The sequence below is a fragment of the Felis catus genome, chromosome D4, assembly GCF_018350175.1.
Source record: "Felis catus isolate Fca126 chromosome D4, F.catus_Fca126_mat1.0, whole genome shotgun sequence".
Lineage (NCBI taxonomy): Eukaryota > Metazoa > Chordata > Mammalia > Carnivora > Felidae > Felis > Felis catus.
In genome coordinates, this window is record NC_058380.1 from 88,167,309 (window position 1) to 88,183,961 (window position 16,653).

The 16,653-nt window shown below is 55.0% G+C and overlaps 1 protein-coding gene across 4 annotated transcripts in view; it reads left to right on the top strand.

The window, feature by feature from the left end:
- Positions 1–16,653, top strand: part of GPR107 (G protein-coupled receptor 107) — a 68,883-nt gene that overhangs the window by 44,267 nt on the left and 7,963 nt on the right. For 3 of the 4 annotated variants that reach the window (XM_045043893.1, XM_023242851.2, XR_002737693.2), the window contains exons 14-17: positions 65–108; positions 12,608–12,657; positions 14,264–14,347; positions 15,152–15,270. In XM_045043893.1, the coding sequence (XP_044899828.1) occupies positions 65–108; positions 12,608–12,657; positions 14,264–14,347; positions 15,152–15,270 (297 nt within the window). Of the gene's footprint in view, positions 1–64; positions 109–2,263; positions 2,296–12,567; positions 12,658–14,263; positions 14,348–15,151; positions 15,271–16,653 lie in introns of all 4 variants that reach the window. The other variant, XM_045043894.1, reaches the window with a different exon arrangement.

Genomic DNA, 16,653 nt, shown 5'->3' on the forward strand with positions numbered 1-16,653 from the left:
GGAAACACAGAAGAGTGCAGATTGGTGTGAGCTAACCTTTTGTTCTCCAAATGTTCATTTTTAGGTCAATCAGGCACTTACAAGAAGCGTCAGCCACAGATGGAAAAGGCAAGTTTCCTTGTGCCCCTTTGTGCTGCTGGGCCTTCCCTGAAGCCCCTGCCCGGGCGCTCCCGGGAGGCGGAGGGGCCGCTGTCTCTTGGGGAGGAGTCTGGGGGAGCCCCGGGGGCTTTATGAGAGCAGCGGGGTGGGGGAGGGGGGTTGTTTGCTGGAGAGGCAGGTGGTGAACATTGCGGAGGTCAGTTGTGTAAGGAGGCGTGGGGGCGATTGCTGCTTGCTGAGATGATTCATTGCGTTTCCACGTGTGAACGTGGTTTTCACCTTCTCCGAACTGAGTCAGGAAGAGAAAATCTTGTCTGGGAAGGACCGGATAGCACTTCGCTGTGAGAACAGGAGGTATGATGGATTGGGGATGGCTCTGTGTAAAGCACCCCTTCCTGCTGATTTAACACGCTTTCAAAATAGACGTGTCGGTATTAATTTAAGAGGAGGCTGATGCCAGAGAGAAGCTCTGAAGCTCTCTGGCTTTTAAACGGCGCTTTTCCAACCAAGCCTCCTAAGAAAAGAAGCCACAAAGCAAATGTTTTGTGTGGCTCTGCGCGTCTGTGAATAGTACCCGGCCACAGGCCGCTGTGGCGTAAAGGGGGAACCTCAGGCCACGGGGACCACGGAGCAGGGCTTTCTCTGCTCTGAGCTGCCTCCGGGTCTGGGAAATCGTGTTCTGGAAGGCAGATCATTCCTTTGGTGGCGTTCGTAAAGTTTTGTCGCTGATCTGTGTTTCTTTTATTATAAAAATAACGTGGATGCATCTCAGGAAAATTGGAAATCAAGTAATAGGTACAAATCTAATTTCGTACTTGCCATAAAATTAATACCGTGTTATTTTCTTTAAGTTGAACTAGACCCGATTTCAGGGCTTCACCCCCGGGTCCAGAGAGATCCCGGGGTTCTTCTGTGGAGCACGGCCCCCAGGGCATCTGTGGCTCCTACAGTTTGGGCCCGCGGTGGTTGCTGGGGAGACTCCCGCCATCCGGCCCGCGTAGCGCTCTGGCTCTGGGCGGCCTGGCGTGTGGGGGTCCTGCCTCGGCTGGGAGCCCTAGTCAGTGCGGAGTCCAGCCTCCCCAGGCCCGCCCGGCCTCTCAGTGGGTGCCGGCTCCACTCGCAGAGCACGCCAGCTCGTGTTTTCTTTCCAGGCCCGGGAAATAGCTCTGATTTTCTCCCCTTTTTTCTTCAGGGGAACTGGGTTCCCTTCTCCCTCTGGGACAGATTCTTGCTAGTGAGTTTCAGCTTGAACTTTGCCTAAATGTGTCGCTTTCAGGCTGACTGCAGCGCCTTGCCCTGAGCCAGGGAGTTCAGAGAGCGCTCTGCCTTCTTGGAGTGGGGGAAAGGGAAATTCCAGAGAACAAAACACAAACTAGAATCCTCCTAAAGCGCCTGCCGTAGACGGAAAAACCCAAAGTAGAAAATGAAAGCTCCCCTTCTGGGAACAACTGTTGTTTGGGGATAGCCTTGTCTTTTTCTCCTTTTTCTGTGCCTCTCATATCAAAAGGTGGCTTTGTTATCCTTTTTATGACAGCAAATTGGTCGTTCTCTTCTTTTTAACACATTGAGGGCCCCTGGCTGGCTTGAGCTGCGGGGAAGCGACTCCTGATCCCAGGGTTGTGGGTTCGTACCCCACATCAGGTTGTGGACAGTACTCAGAATTTTTTTTATACACTGAGATGAGACATTCTACTTTTTCATCTTGATACGTTTCAGTATTTCTGAATTTGTTTTTCTTACTCCTTGGCTGAAAGAAAATATGTAAAAATTCCAAGGGTGATGTCTTTCGGTTGATGAGTTTTGTTAATACTTTTCTTCCTAGTCTCGCCTTTTCCCCTTGTGGGTTCCTCCGGCCCTTCCTCACCAGCTCCCTCCCCCCCCCATCATCCTGCATCATCCTGATCCCTCCAACTGCCTCTCCGCCTTCTGCGCCCAGCTCTTACCCCCAGTTTGGGGGTAACCGTGGTAATGAATTGCGTCTGTGACCGTTTATTCCCCGAGCTCTTCATCAGGTATTTTGCCTGGGGTGGATAGCACAGCAGGTGACGCCCAAGATGGGGTTGGAATTGTCCCCAAGCAAGCATCTGTAGTGAAGGGAAACCATCGAACTGGAATGCTCTTGTCATCGCCTGGTTCACACGCAGTTTCTTGTTTTTTCCACCAGGTGACAGCATGGGACCTCTTCAGCAGAGAGCGGTCCCATGAGCACTCCAGGGCTCTCCTTCTCGGGATGACAGACTGTTGAGAAAGCACCCATTTCTCATCAGCAAACATCACAAACCCTTTGAGGGGGACAGAGTAGGTTAGATGGGGGGGTGCCTTGATCCGCGTTCTTTCCCGGAGTTGATCTGTAGGCCGTGGCTGCTTTTTGGCTAATCTGCAATTGTGTATTTCATTCAGTACTTTGAGAAATGGTTACACCTGTAACAGTTCTGGAGTCAGGGTGGCCTCGTTCCCACGGTCAAGTCCCCCCTGCAGAGAACTCTCAGGAACAGCATCCCCCCACCCCTCCCTGGCACGCCGCCCAGGTGTGACTGCAGAGCAGGCCAGGTCAGAGCGGGGCAGAGGCTCGAGTGGGGACACGGGCCACCGCCCGACCGCAGCTTCCCGGGTGCTCTGATGACCCCCCGTGCTCCTCAGTCTGCCCTTCTGAGATCTAGCCCGTCCCAGAGGCAGCTGGCAAAGTGAAGGCCACGGGCAGTAATGTCTCCTGCTAGATTTGGAAGCATTTTTGCTGGATGGAGGCTGAGGCTCCGGGTCCTGTTTATAGGCTCGTTAGGCTCATTGACTCAACACACGACCTTGACGATGACTCGGGCAGAAGACTGTCCGAGTAAGTGCAGTTCGGGCCGACTTCGGCGGGGGGAGCGCTGCGTGTGGGCCGGTGGGTGGCTTTCGGAGTGCTTGTTTGGGTGGTGGTTACTTCTTCGTCTCTGGAGTCCTCCTGACTGAACCGGGGGAAGCGTTAAGGATGCGGTCGCCCGCTGGCCTTCAGCTGTGTCTTTGTCTCCTCTGTCACACGCTGGTGCTTCTCTCCACTCGCGTGTCATTTAGAGCCACTGCCGTGCTGTGCTCCCCGAGAGGAAGCTTAATTGAGTCACACGCAGACGCCCGAGCTCGGGTTCTACTGTGTTCTGCCTGCCAACATTGACTGGCTGCCACTGCCCTTGAGCCACTGCCCTTGAGCCTGGACCTGCTTCCTTCTTTCTCCAGTGTCCTTCCCTTAGGGGACTGGCCTGGGGGTAGACGTGTTCACCAAATTAACAGTCTCTGCTGCTACTGCTCTTATCCGCACCCCTCCCCCCCCTCCCCCACCCCAGCTTTCTAAGGAAGATTCAGAGGAAGTGTTCTGAGGCCTCTGGGCTTTTATGTGAGCTTCAGAGGCCTTTAAACAAATGGTGATGGGCTAGTTGTAGGGCTTGTAGAGGAACGGCTTCATCCTGAGCTGCTGCCATGTTCGCGAAGTTGCTGTGGCCGTGGGAAGTGTTTTTCAGGGCAGCCGTCCTCAAGAGGGCCCTCAGGGTCCAAACAGTTTTCATCACCGGACACGGTCATCCTTTTTTGCTGTTGATGTTTGCACTTGATGGTACAGGAGGGACGGTGGGTGAGACAGCTGGTGCCTTAGCGTGACTCAAGGCGGTAGCACAGGACTGTGTCAGTGGCCGTTGCTCTCGGCCTCGGTGCTGCTCGCAGGGGGTGGGAGAGGCTCGTTGCACTTAAGAGCGGCCTCGATGAAATAGTGAAAACGACTGGTGTTATTAAACCTCAACGCTTAGGGACGCCTTGGTGGTTCAGTTGGTTGAGCATCCAACTCTTGATCTTGGCTCAGGTCATGATCCCAGGGTCATGGGATCAAGACCCACATTGGGCTCCACAGGAGTGTGGAGCCTGCTTAAGAAAGGTTCTCTCCCTGGGGCGCCTGGGTGGCTCAGTCGGTGAAGCGACCGACTTCGGCTCAGGTCATGATCTCGCGGTCCGTGAGTTCGAGCCCTGTGTCGGGCTCTGTGCCCACAGCTCAGAGCCTGGAGCCTGCTTCGGATTCTGTGTCTCCCTCTCTCTCTGACCCTTCCCCGTTCGTGCTCTGTCTCTCTCTGTCTCAAAAATAAATAAACGTTTAAAAAAAAATGTTTTTTTTAAAAAGAAGCTACTACTTGTCAAGTTTTCATGTGGAATCAAAGACTGTTCACAGTTATCTGGAAAGGCCCCCATCTGCACAAGGCCGTATTTTCTTCACACACTTCAACCAAAACAGCTCTTGGACAGCACATTGACTGCAGAAGCAAATACCAGAGTCCAGCTGTGTTCCATTAAGCCAGACCTTAAAGAGATTTACAAAAACAGAACACGGTTCCACTCTCCTCGTAAATTGTTTTTGAGTGAGTTATTTTTTATTAAAAAGATATTTAATATGAACACGTAGTGGATTCCTTCTTTCACTTTTGCATCGATTATGAAATACTTCCGAAATTTGTTTCATCTTCTAATTTGGTGAATAATGACAGATGTTACCAAAAACAAACAAACGTTCTTTGAGGTCCTCAATAATTTTTAAAAGCGTGAAGGAACCCTGAGGTCAAAAGTTTGAGAACCATGTGTTAGAGATGAGGCTTGTTGAATCTCTCGTCACGACAGTCACGACCGAAAAGTCTGCCTGGTTCTTTTTTCCTGTGCCTACAGAGTTTATTTCAGGCTTGGCCAGATTCTTCGTTCTGGGCCTCTCGTGCCAAAAAAAAAAAAAAAAAAAAAAGAAAAGAAAAAGTTTTGTTGGGTGTGTTCATGTAAACAGACCTAATGAAAAACCCATTGATGAGAAAGGAAGAAGAATTCCCCTCGCCTGTTTTTGTAAATAAAGTTTTATTGGAATGCCCCGTGCCCACTTGTGGAAGCATCGCCCGTGGCCGCTCCCTGCGCTTCAGTGGCAGGGTTGAGTGGTCGGGGCAGAGATCGTCTGGCCCACGAGGGTGCTCTCCAGCCCTCTGCAGGAAAAGGTGGCCATCTCCTGGCTGTTGTGGACATTGAAGAGACACCATTTTTAAAGATCCTGGGTGTAATATGATGACGTTGATACACTGACTGCTCACTCTTTACTGGGTGCTGTGAGAGCTATAGAGCTCGCAGAGGCCTAAGAAATTACTGTTTTGAAGTATTTACCGAACTCCGTCTTTGTGTCCAGAACGGTGTTCTTTGTTACTTGGGGCAGTAGCTTTTGCATCATTATCCAATGTGATCTTTTACCTTATTACTCTGATGGGAATCTGTGCTTTTCTTTAACAAGATGGCTTTTAACATCAGTCACCCTCAGTTCACCAGCAGGGCTTTGGGTTAGACGTTTCGGCCTGGGCTGATGTTTACGAGCACTGTCTTCCCTGACTGCTTTGACCCGGTTCCTGGTTATAACTTCAGGTGTGTCCGATCTTTGTTTACATTTTCCAAGCAGAAACCAAGGTGCCCTGCGGCCCACTGATGCTCCAGGCAGTGAGGATTACTATTAGGTGAGACCTGGGGACCCTAGGTCAGAAGCCCTCGGCTGAGGAAGGAGGTCGGGAGAAAGGGGAACTTCCCAGCTGCACTGTGATCTCCCTTCCCCAGCATGCGGGGATGGCTCTAGGACCGGGTGCAGCCTGGGAAGGAAGGAGTTCCCCTGGAATTACACTATGCTGTTGTCTGCACTGCTGTGGAGGATGGCGTGGGGATTACCCCCTCCGGAGCACTCTTTCAAGATAATGAGAGAGGAGAGGCAGAAAAAATGAGACGTCCGTCCTTTATCTGGTCGCTCCGAAGTTTCATCCTTCCCTTTGTCCCTGGGTATGTAGCTAGAGCATAGGCTTGTAATCGTCTCCTGTCCCTGAAGCTGCAGCAAGAGTGTACCGTAAGCAAGTCTTCTGCTCCAGGAAGGCGCCTTGCTGGCAGGCGGAAAACGCTCTCTCTGGCTGGTGTGGTGCAGGGGCTTAGAGAGCTCATGCGTCTCAGGAGTGAAATAAAATCAGATAAAAACAGAGAGGGAGGCAAGCCGTAAGAGACTCTTAACTATAGAGAACAAACAGGGGGTTGCTGGAGGGAAGGTGTGTAGGGGGATGGGCTAAATGGGTGATGGGGATTAAGGAGGCTACGTGTTGGGATGGATGAGCGCTGGGTGGTATATGTAAGTGATGAATCACTAAATTCTACTCCAGAAACCAAAAAGAGAAGGAGAGGGGGAGGGAGAGAGGGAGGGAAGCTTGTGCATCTCCTAGGGCACGAGGTAGGGTGGCATTCTGTCCTGCACTCGGGGCCACCTTAGGTCATGTATGTGTGTGGCCAGCCATCTAATTGGCATGGTTTTCACGGGGCATTTGTGAGTGCGTCACAGGAGGGGGTGTGTGGTCGCCAGAAACTTGGTGAGATTTTTGTGCCTGTGTGCGTTTACCCGGCCAGAGGGTTCGTGGCCTTCAGCAAATTCTCAAAGCCGTCTGTGACCCTAGAAAGGCTAAAACCACACCTAAGTAGGCTATTATGAAGACATAAAGAGAGAGAAAGAGGATCTGATTAGACCGGCTTAATGCGATGATTTTTCATTTCTTTTAATCACCAGATTCCCTCTCTTCATTACTTTCCCCTCACAGATCACCCCAGATTCCTTTAATGTCATCAACATCACAGCTTCAGCTCAACATTTCAAAAGAATCAACCTTTGTCACCACCCCGAGTTAGTAGAGCCTACAACCAAAAGCAGTGAGGCCTCTATACGCCCCGGCCTGAGAAACAGCCACATCGTGGACACGTGCCATTTGTTAAAATTAGGCCTTTAAGACATTCGGCACCTTACTGTCTGGAGAGGCCCTTGGCCGCCCAGCAGGCTGGTTTGCGATCTCAGTTGGTGTGCCCTCCCTGCTTCTGGACGTGGTTCTCCTGCCTCGTGGCCTTGGCTTGCATTTGAGCTCCGTGAGTCCTGAGACAGCAGTGGAAACCACCTCCTCCTGGCTGGTGACTGCAGTATTTAGGGAGACCCGGGTCCCTTAGGGAGAAGGTGTTGTCTGCTGTTGACCAGGCTGTGGCATTAGGCAGTGGGACGTCGGGCCTTCTTCCTCGCCCAGCTCATTGCCGGCCGCGAGTCTGTGCCGTGGGCAGCTGGGGACAGCCGGGGGCCGCGGTGTGCTCCTCGGCCGGGCCCAGCCTCAGCCGCGACGTCAGACTAGCGAGGCTCCCGGTATCGCGCAGGCTGCAGGCTGGCCGAGAGACGGGAGGGGAGTCAGATCAGCGCGGGTCCTCAGCACCCCACCCCCCGCCCCCACAGGGCCTCTGATGTGGTTCTAGAGCCCACGGGCAACAGCAGAGGCTCAGCAGATGGGACAGCAGAAATCTGAGAGTTGTTAGCCTTCCCCTAGAGCGTCGTGGTGGTCGGCCAGTCCGTTGGGCCGTTTCTGCTTCTTTCTTTTTGCTGTTGCCATACGATAACGTCTGCTTCCAGTAGGACGCAGAGCCCTTAACCGTGCAGTCTGGTGAGCTTTGCCCACTCCTGGATCACGGTTTTAAATGCATGCTGGAAGCCTGTCTTGTACTGCTTGCCACGTGACCCTCAACAGTTTGAAAATCAGGGTGTCCTTCTCTGCAGCGTTCTTGTCTTATCACGGCCGTCCCCATGTTTGCTCCTGATACCATCTGAGACGGATTCGTGGGGTCTCCTCTTAGGGGAGGCCACGGGGCGCCTGGGGAGCCGCTCTCTCCCCCAGACGGATGCTTTCAGACCATTGTGGGCCCGGCCCAACGTGCAGCCTGGCTTTCGGGCCTGGGAGTGACCACGAAGATGGGGGCCGCTGCAGTGCCCTCCCCTGCAGAGGGACTTGAGCTCGGAGCTGAGGCAGACTGTGGAAATGCTGAGCTCGAGGGTGAGTCAGAGCGACGCCGACGCCATCCAGGCTTCGCCATCATCCTTATTTCTTTAATTTTTATGTTCGACTCAGAATCCCCCCCCGAAGCACGCCAGGGAGGAAGCAGGAGAAAAGGGCGGGGGGCAGGCGGGGATGGTTTTAAGCCTCACGGCGCTCCTTATACTCAGGGAAGGGTCGTTTGGGAAATTTTTCATCCTTTAAGAAACTGTCATGGGCCTTTGCGTCTATGTGTCTCAGAAATCCTCTGGCATTAACTTCTCGAGATGGACTGCTGCGGTTCCTGGGCACTGCCGGGCGTTTTGAGCTGTGGGCTGCCGGGGAATCCCAAAGCTGTGAATTGCCTTTCTCTCGGTGCAGAGCGTGGGCACGGAGAACGCGGTCTCTAGAGAAAAGTAGACTGGGGGGGGCGCCTGGGTGGCGCAGTCGGTTAAGCGTCCGACTTCAGCCAGGTCACGATCTCGCGGTCCGTGAGTTCGAGCCCCGCGTCAGGCTCTGGGCTGATGGCTCAGAGCCTGGAGCCTGTTTCCGATTCTGTGTCTCCCTCTCTCTCTGCCCCTCCCCCGTTCATGCTCTGTCTCTCTCTGTCCCCAAAATAAATAAATGTTGAAAAAAAAAAATTAAAAAAAAAAAAAAAAGAAAAGTAGGCTGGGTTGGGAGTCCTGGCCTCTTCACCTACGAGCTGGGTGACCTCGGTAACTTGCTGGACTTCTCCAGGCCGCCAGGCTTTTCCTCTGTGAGGCAGTGGTAGGCCGTCGTGAGGTTTGCACCAGGTGAAGCGTGAGAGGTGCCTGGTGTGTCTGTGATTCCCTCTCGGTCGATGGTGACGACCGGTGTTAGGGTTCCACGACCCCCCAGGGGAGTCCCCTGGGAAGGAAGGGGACCTTCTGTCTCCTTGCCGGCCTCTTAGTTCCTCTTGGGTGTACAGAGGCAAGGTGAGAGTCTAGGGAAGGGACAGCACCTCCTCGAGCCGGGCACATTTGCTCTCGTTCCTGGTCACAGAGGTGGCTGCCTTGGTGAGCGTTTCAGACAGCTGGGTGCTTCCTGTCTCCTGGTACCTGTTCCAGTCTCATCAGTAGAAAGTAGTTGCCGGAATCGGGTCCCTGGTCCTCCGTCCCCGGGAGGTCCTTCGGAGTCCTTCCGGCCAAGCCCTGTTCGTAATAGGGGCGGCTGGGCCCGGGCACCGGGAGAAGCCCTCAGGGTGATTCCGATGCTCACCCCGGCGAGAACCCCTGCCACGAAGACCTCCTCCTGCCCATGAGCAGACCGGGGCCCGGGAACGGAGGGACGGGCCACGGAGGTGCAGGGGCCGGAACGCGGGGCCCTGGACTCCCGTCCGAGGCTTTTTTCCTCCCGCCGGGCTCGCTCTCTGACCGTCTCTGCCGTTTGTCGCGGTGGGGCCGGAAGTGGCCAGCCCGGGCTTGAGGAGCCCCCACTCCCGGGGAGCCCGGCCTGCTGCGGCCGCTGAGCGGTAGGCTCAGCAGCCTGCTCCGCTCCAGGGGACAGCTCGTTTGGAGCAGAGCAGGAGGCGGCTTGGGAGTCGGGGCTGTGACCTGTGCCTCTCTGCTCGTTGTGCAATTGCTGGTGAGGTTTCGCCGTCCGGGGCCGGCCCCTCCCCGCTCGGTCCACTTGTACCCACCGGGGCCCGGGCTCCTGGCAGCCGCCGCAAACCCGCCGATGGCCCGCTTGGTGTCGGGTCGATACTCCGTCCTCCTAATCCTGGGACCTCAGGCATGGACTGAGTGCTTACCGGCTGCTCTTTGCTTTCCAACGGCTGCCTCGTCAGTTCTGCCGACAACTCTAGGAGTAGGTGTGGTTATCCCCGTTTTACAGATGAGGAAACTGAGGCCCGGCAGCTCTTTTCAGCCCACGGGTCCTGCCCCCGTGCTGTGATAAAGCCACCTTTTTGCGCCAAAAGGGAAAAAAAAAAAAAAAAAAAAAGGCAAAAAGAAATGGAGGCCCAGAGAGGCTAGGAGGCTCACCTGAGGTCACACAGCCAGGACGCAGCACAGTTGGGATTTGAACCCAGACGTTCAGAGCTGCACTGCCGTCGCTTCTGTCTCCCTGCCTTCGCCGCCTCGGCTGTGACTAGAGCACCCACGGGGGGGCCGGCAGACTTGTCACCAAATGTCTCCCGTGTGACTGGAAGTGGTGTCTGTCGTGACCGTGGGTTTTGCAAACAGCCTCGAGCTTCACTTTCCGTGGCTGCATTCCCTATCGCCGCTTGTCCCCAGGCCTGTCTGTCCGTCCTAGCACGCGTCCTGCTGTGGGACAGTGCCTGGGCGCGGGCTCATCTCTGAAGCACCTCGTGGCCTGCCTCGGCCCAGGGTGTCTTAGGCGGCAGGGGGGACGTTAGAGCGGCGTCTTCCGCGCCCTTCTCACACGAGGGTCCTCGCCCTGCAGCGTCCTCCCCCCTGTGCTGCCTCTCACCCGACCCCAGACTCTTCACCCTGCTGGGAGGGAGGGGTCGTCAGACTTCACCTCCACCAACTCGAGGGTTTGGGCCTCAGTTGGCCTCTCTTTCTTGGGTCTTTCCATCCTTTCTCCAGAGAAGTTGTTCTCGAATGTGAATGTGGCCGAGGCAGCCGCTGCTCCAGACCCTTCAGGGGCTCCCCGAGGCCCTCGCCACCTCCAGGGAGGACAGCCGGTGGTGTCTGTTTTCCGCTCTCCCCACGGCCCGGCCCCCGGCCCCCAGCCTCTCCACGGCGCGGCCTGCTTCCTCCTCCCCGCGTGGTGCTCTCCCCCCTGAGCTGTCGTATCTGTTCTTCCCGAGCACTCTGCCCGCTGGCTTCTCCGCTCTTGCTCCCTCCCGAGCCCTGCTCAGGCCTCTGCTGTGACACCAGCTCCTGTGGGAACCCTCTCTCTCGCCCTCGTGCCCCTGGTCTAAGTTGGGCGCCCTTCCTTGGGCGGGGCCTCCACAGCCACGGCCTGTCGTGGCCCCTTGGAATCCAGGACTCAAATCTTGATGCTTCTGTCCATCTGGCCGAGGGTTCTTGCCGAAGCGAGGGCAGGAGTTTCATTTGTAGGATTTCTTTCAGCCAAGGAAATTCGCAAGACACTTTGCAAGCGTTCTTACTTACTTAAGTGGTCTCCTTGTTAATACTGTCCTTTCTCAGTGATTCCCAAGGAGAATCGAGCGTTCGTATTCCAGAACTAGTTGGCTAGTTTGGGAGGGCGGCCATCCCCTTGCCCACGTGAAAAAGAAATACAGAAGCAATCCTCGTTCACACAGACGTGCGAGGCTTTAAATTCGTGGTGGTCTAGCCTTCTGACACTTCTCAGTCCTAACGCTTGGTCCTCAGCGAAGCTCTGTCAGCTTCCAGCCGGGCAGGGGCACCTGCTAGCGTCACAGGCTCGCATCGCTCTCGCTGCCCTCGACGCGCCTCGCATCGAGTGTGGAGCTCCTCTGTGCTGCGAGAGGCTCGGGGCCTCTCTTTCCCTGAGGGACAGCAGCCGCCCTGGGGACAAAGGCCACAGCCGCCCCGACTTGGCCTGGCCCAGAGACAGGGTGAATGGCAGAGTGGGTAAGATTTAATTTTAAAAACAAGACTGCCAGAGAGGTTGCTAGATAAGAAAGCTTTTGCTGATCAGCCTGCTTTAATGTAGCTTCTTTAAAGGTTGCGTGCGTACGTGAGTCCGTTCCAGCTCGAGACGTGGATGTCATGGCCGCTCAAATCTAACGTGGGGTTAGATTTTCTGTAAAGATTTTCTGATGCTCCCGTGAGGGAGGCATTCGGTTCCTCCCAGGAGGTTCTCGCAGATACTGTTCGTTGGTAATCGTGTTGAAGGTTAGGATTCCAGGGATTTCTGTTGGAACCCTAAGCTTGACTGCCCCCCACTAATCATGAGCCAGAGGAGGGGGGAGGGGAAGGGGAGCCTCCTCTGCCCACGGTGCCATTGTTAAACGGAACCAGTAATTGAATGCTATTAAGCCAAATTAATTTGCCTCCTGCAGGAAGGTCTATGATGAATGAAAGGCTTGCTAATCAGGGAGGGAGCCAGGCTACCCTCTGCGGTCATCAATATTTCATGGCCGTGGGCGGTGGCAGGAAGTTAGCTGTCCTGGCTCCCTGACCTTGAGCGATCCAAAGGTAGGACACAGCCAGCAGGGTTGTATTTAAAGGGCTTGTTACAAGTGAAATTTGCAAGATGCACCCGTGGGTTCATGGAATTTATACCCTCAGCTAGTGGGAGGTGCGGGGACCCATCCGAGACAGTCCCTGGTCCCTAGTGGGGAGTGCAGCCGTGTCGACCACGGTGGCAGAGCTGAAATGTTTAGCAACGGCTTTGGGGTTGGGGGGGTAGGGGCCGATCTGTAGTGTCTGTCTGCCAATTTCTGTGGTGTCAGCACACCCCCAGCATGGCGAGTTCAAACCTGCTGAACCCAGACTGGGGAGACGTACACCAGCAGACTGCCGGAGCTGGGGACCCCAGCCTGCTGCTCCCACAACTCCCTGATCCTCCCTGGGGACCGGGGGGAGAGCCTCCCAAGCTGTCGCGGGTCCAGAAATGCAGATGTGCCCCCGGCAGCACTCACCTGCATTGGATTCGGCCTCTTGACAGAGGGCGCTTAAATGTCACTTGCTTTTAAAAATGAGAAAAGAAGTTAACATGCCTTTCATTTTGTTCTTTCTCCTCCCTAGCTGCTATTAACTTAGCAAAGCTGAAACTTTTCAGACACTATTACGTCTTGGTGAGTAAAAAAAAAAAAAAAAAAAAAATCCTAAATCTGTAAATAAGCCCAGGTCAAGGAGTAGAGCAAACAGACTTCCCAAGAATTGGCAAAAGCCCAAGAAGTCTACCTGGAGCCGTGTGGGTTTCATTTTATCCGACTGAACTGTGTCTTTTGCGAAGAGAAATTGAACAGCTGAGTCACGTCTTTTTAAATGTTAGCTTTAGGGGCGCCTGGGTGGCTCAGTCGGTTGGGCGACTGACTTCGGCTCAGGTCATGATCTCGCAGTTTGTGAGTTCGAGCCCCGCATCGGGCTCTGTGCCGACAGCTCAGGGCCTGGAGCCTGCTGCAGATTCTGTCTCCCCCTCTCTCTAACCCTCCCCTGCTCACGCTCTGTGTCTCTCGGTCTCTCAATAATAAATAAACATAAAAAAACATTTTTTTTTTAAATGTTAGTTTTAAATTTGGCTTTAAATACTCAGAGAAGTAACACATGCTTGATGGTTTCCTACAATGCAGGGACTATAGAGACAGAGCAAAAGCCCTTTCTGACCCCGACCTTCTCTCCCTCCCCTCCCCTCCCCCTAGGTCATGACTGGTCCCAGTTTGGTGGTCATTTCTCTAGCTGCTCTTCAGGCATATGCCATACACGGCCGTCCTTTGGCTTGCTCGTTTTGTCTGTTTACAAAAACGAGATCACGCCTAAAATCTGGACGTGAGAAGTCCCTATGAGCGGACGCCAGAGGCGGGAGTTGCTGTAACTTCTTAGGATAATAATTTCTTGGAGTACATGAGGCGTAAGCTCGCCCGGTGTTCGCTTCCTGACTCGTAAAAGGAAGTTTCTGAGTCGTCTTCCATCTGTGGTTGGACCTTTCCTTCCCGGCAAGCGCAGCCACCCCGGGCGAGGTCCCAGTGGCCATCTCGGTGAATCCTTGCCTCACTCTCCGTCACTAGAGTACTTAGTGTTACTTAGTGTCGTTGGTACTTCCTCTCCGCATGGGCGTCAGGCGCTCACAGCGTCTTGCTCAGGAGGCTAAAGCAATGTTGCCATTACTCCTCAAAAACATTCCTCAGAGCCTGGGAATAAAAAAAATACTGACCTTCGGGGATGGAGATCAATGGGGTGTGTGTGTAGAAAAGGCGAGGAAAGGGTGACTGGGGAGTTCAGAGCAGCCACACCAAATGTTTTGTCCCCCAGCGTTGGGTGGGCACCTGGCGATGAGAAGCCGTCTCTGCCCACGTGTTTTTTTTTGGTTTTGGTTTTTGGGTTTGGTTTTTTTTTTTTTAATGTTCATTGATTTATCGTGAGAGCGAGTGAGCGGAGGAGGGGCCCAGAGACGGGGAGACAGAGGATCCCAAGCAGGCTTTCTGCTGCCAGGGCAGAGCCCGATACCGGACTCAGTCTCACGAGCCGTGAGATCGTGACCCGAGCCGAAATCAAGAGTCGGACACTTCACCGACCGAGGCACCCAGGCGCCCCTCTGCCACGTTTATTAATTAGCGTCAAGTGATTGTGTTCAGGTAATTCTGTTTCTCCTCTGTGGTTCCTTTGTGGAAGCCAGTTGCTGGAAGAAGTGCCGTGATTTCTGTGTCGGTTTGATTGCTTCTTTCTTTTTTCTCCTTCTAGATCGTATGTTACATATACTTCACCAGGATCATTGCATTTCTCCTCAAACTCGCCGTGCCGTTCCAGTGGAAGTGGCTGTACCAGGTGTGCTGCTCGTGGGGGACAGTGCTAGAGACTTTCTGGCTGCGGATGAAGTCTCGGGGTTTCACTTAAGGTCGCTCCAAAGTTCCCAGACAGCGGCCACTTTGCTCTCTTCTGATCCACAATTCAGATTCTCTGTTTGTCCAGGAAAGCTGCCAGATTACGTGAAAAAAAATCTGGAAGTCATTGCATTATCGATTTTACTTTGCAATTTTGTAAGACTTTGAAGAGAAAAGCCTCAGGCAGAGAGCATGAGATTTGCCCTGTGTAATTAAAAGCCAATGAGTCGTGGTCTGTCCTTCAGTTACGGGGCTTAGAACGGCCTAGAGTCCAGAGCTCCCTTCTTCTGTGCCCGTCAGTGTTTTGATGCCACGGGGCCTTTGCCACGCGCTAGGGCTAGTTAGCTACGAGGGTGAGCCGCCAGGTGATTCAGAGCCTTTTCTGCTTCTCGTTCTTCTCGAAGCGTAGACTTGGCGTTCAGTGCCGTGTTAGTTCCGGGTGCACGACACGGTGATGTGGAGACTTCCTCGAGCCACTCGGTGCCAAAGGGCGCTGTAGGAAGCGCAGGGATGTGAGGGGCTCTGAAAAGATACCTGTGACGACAGGTTGAAGCAGGGCGTCGTACGCGTCCTCTCGGGGCAGCATGCTCCTAGCTGGGGCGCGGCACACCTTCCGAGGAGACCCTGCTGGCGTTTGAGCGGCCGGCCAGCCGGGGTCGTGGGGGGCTGGGGTGGTTCGTTTTTAGTTCCACGGCCTTCCGAAGAGCAGCGTGCTGATCCCTTTGTTGGGGTGGGTTTTAATTTGCAGCTCCTGGACGAAATGGCCACGCTGGTGTTCTTTGTCCTAACGGGATGTAAATTCCGTCCGGCCTCAGACAACCCCTACCTGCAGCTCTCTCAGGAGGACGACCTGGAAATGGAATCAGTGTAAGACATCTCCTTTCTCGCGCCTCCTCCTTTGCCCGGGGACCCGACGTAGCGCAGAGCAGTGCGGTGTGACCTGGGGCAGCTTCTCCATGCATCGTGTTGCCCCAGAGACGGTACCTCTGTATTTAGCAGAAGGACGTGGACGCCTAAGCCCCGGGCTCTCCCACTCCTTGCTTGTTGACGAGCTGTGATGGGCCAGGTCCCTTGAGGTGTTTGATGATGAGCCTGAGGCCGAGTTGCAGGGGTGCTCCCTCCAGCAAGACAGGTGGCCTTTCGACTTGTCCCGGCTCAAAGGCTGAGCCTCTGCCCGTGCTGGGCCCTGCTGGGCCGTCAGGCAGCGTTCGACCGCAACCTCAGGGTTGCGGCCAACCTTTTCCCACTCAAGTGGGTATGTAACAAAAGTGGAAGTGGGAATTCGAGACTAGTAGAATTGTTTCTCGACCAGTCCTCCCCACGTTTCAAGTCCAGAAAAGAATTTTCAGTTGGGTTGTACTTTATAGTTGGGTTCTAGAAGCAGATGTGTCCAGGGGCCACTTAGGCCCAGGATCGCGGTCTGGTGCAGCAGAAGGGGCAGCCGGTGCCCGGGGCTCCCTCTTTTATCTTGTGTCCAGTAGGCCTGTTCAGTTGCGAGCGCAGGTAGGGTTCTGCTAGGAAAGGAGACGTAGGAGGGAAGTGGGAGGCGGCCGTGGGACCATCTGCTGTCTCCAGCCCTGTTACACCCCCCTGTTCCTTCTCTCAGGCACGTCCCTGCCCCACTTTCCTCTCTGTCCTCCACACCTCTCCTGATCCCGCAGGGAGCGCATCGGCTGGGCTCCACACCTGCCGCCGTCACTCGGGCCTCGAGGCCGGTGCCCTCCCCAGGTCAGGAGTGGCCACTTGGGCTCGAGGAAGTGCTTCCCCGAGCAGGCACTGGAGGCCACGACAGCTCCGGGTGGCTCCGTCGGCCCCGCAGGCGGTTTGGAGCCCTGCCCCCAGGGAGCTCCCGGTGTCCCTCGGGAACAGTGTGCCGGGGCGCAGACCGCACCACGACGGGGGGGTGCGCCCGGAGCCCAGAGCAAGGGTGACGAGGAGCTAGTGAGGCAGAGAAAGAGTGAGCAGAGGTGAGAAGGACAGAGCCCGCCCTCTCCCGGCCTCACTGCCCCCGTTTGGGAAGTGAAAGGTGACGGCCGCAGCAGCCCCGGAGGCTGAGCCTGCCTTCCCAGAGCCGCTGTTGGGGCTGGAAGTCACTGCTGCCCGTTGCCTGACCTGAGCTCGGAGGGGCCTCTCCACGCCGTGCACCGCATCGCCGAGCTCTGCCGGCTGTGCTGCGGGTGCTGCCCCGGGGGCCGGTCACCTGGTGGCTTTTCTGCCGTTGTCCCCCCTTCGGCATTTGCGTTCAAGGTG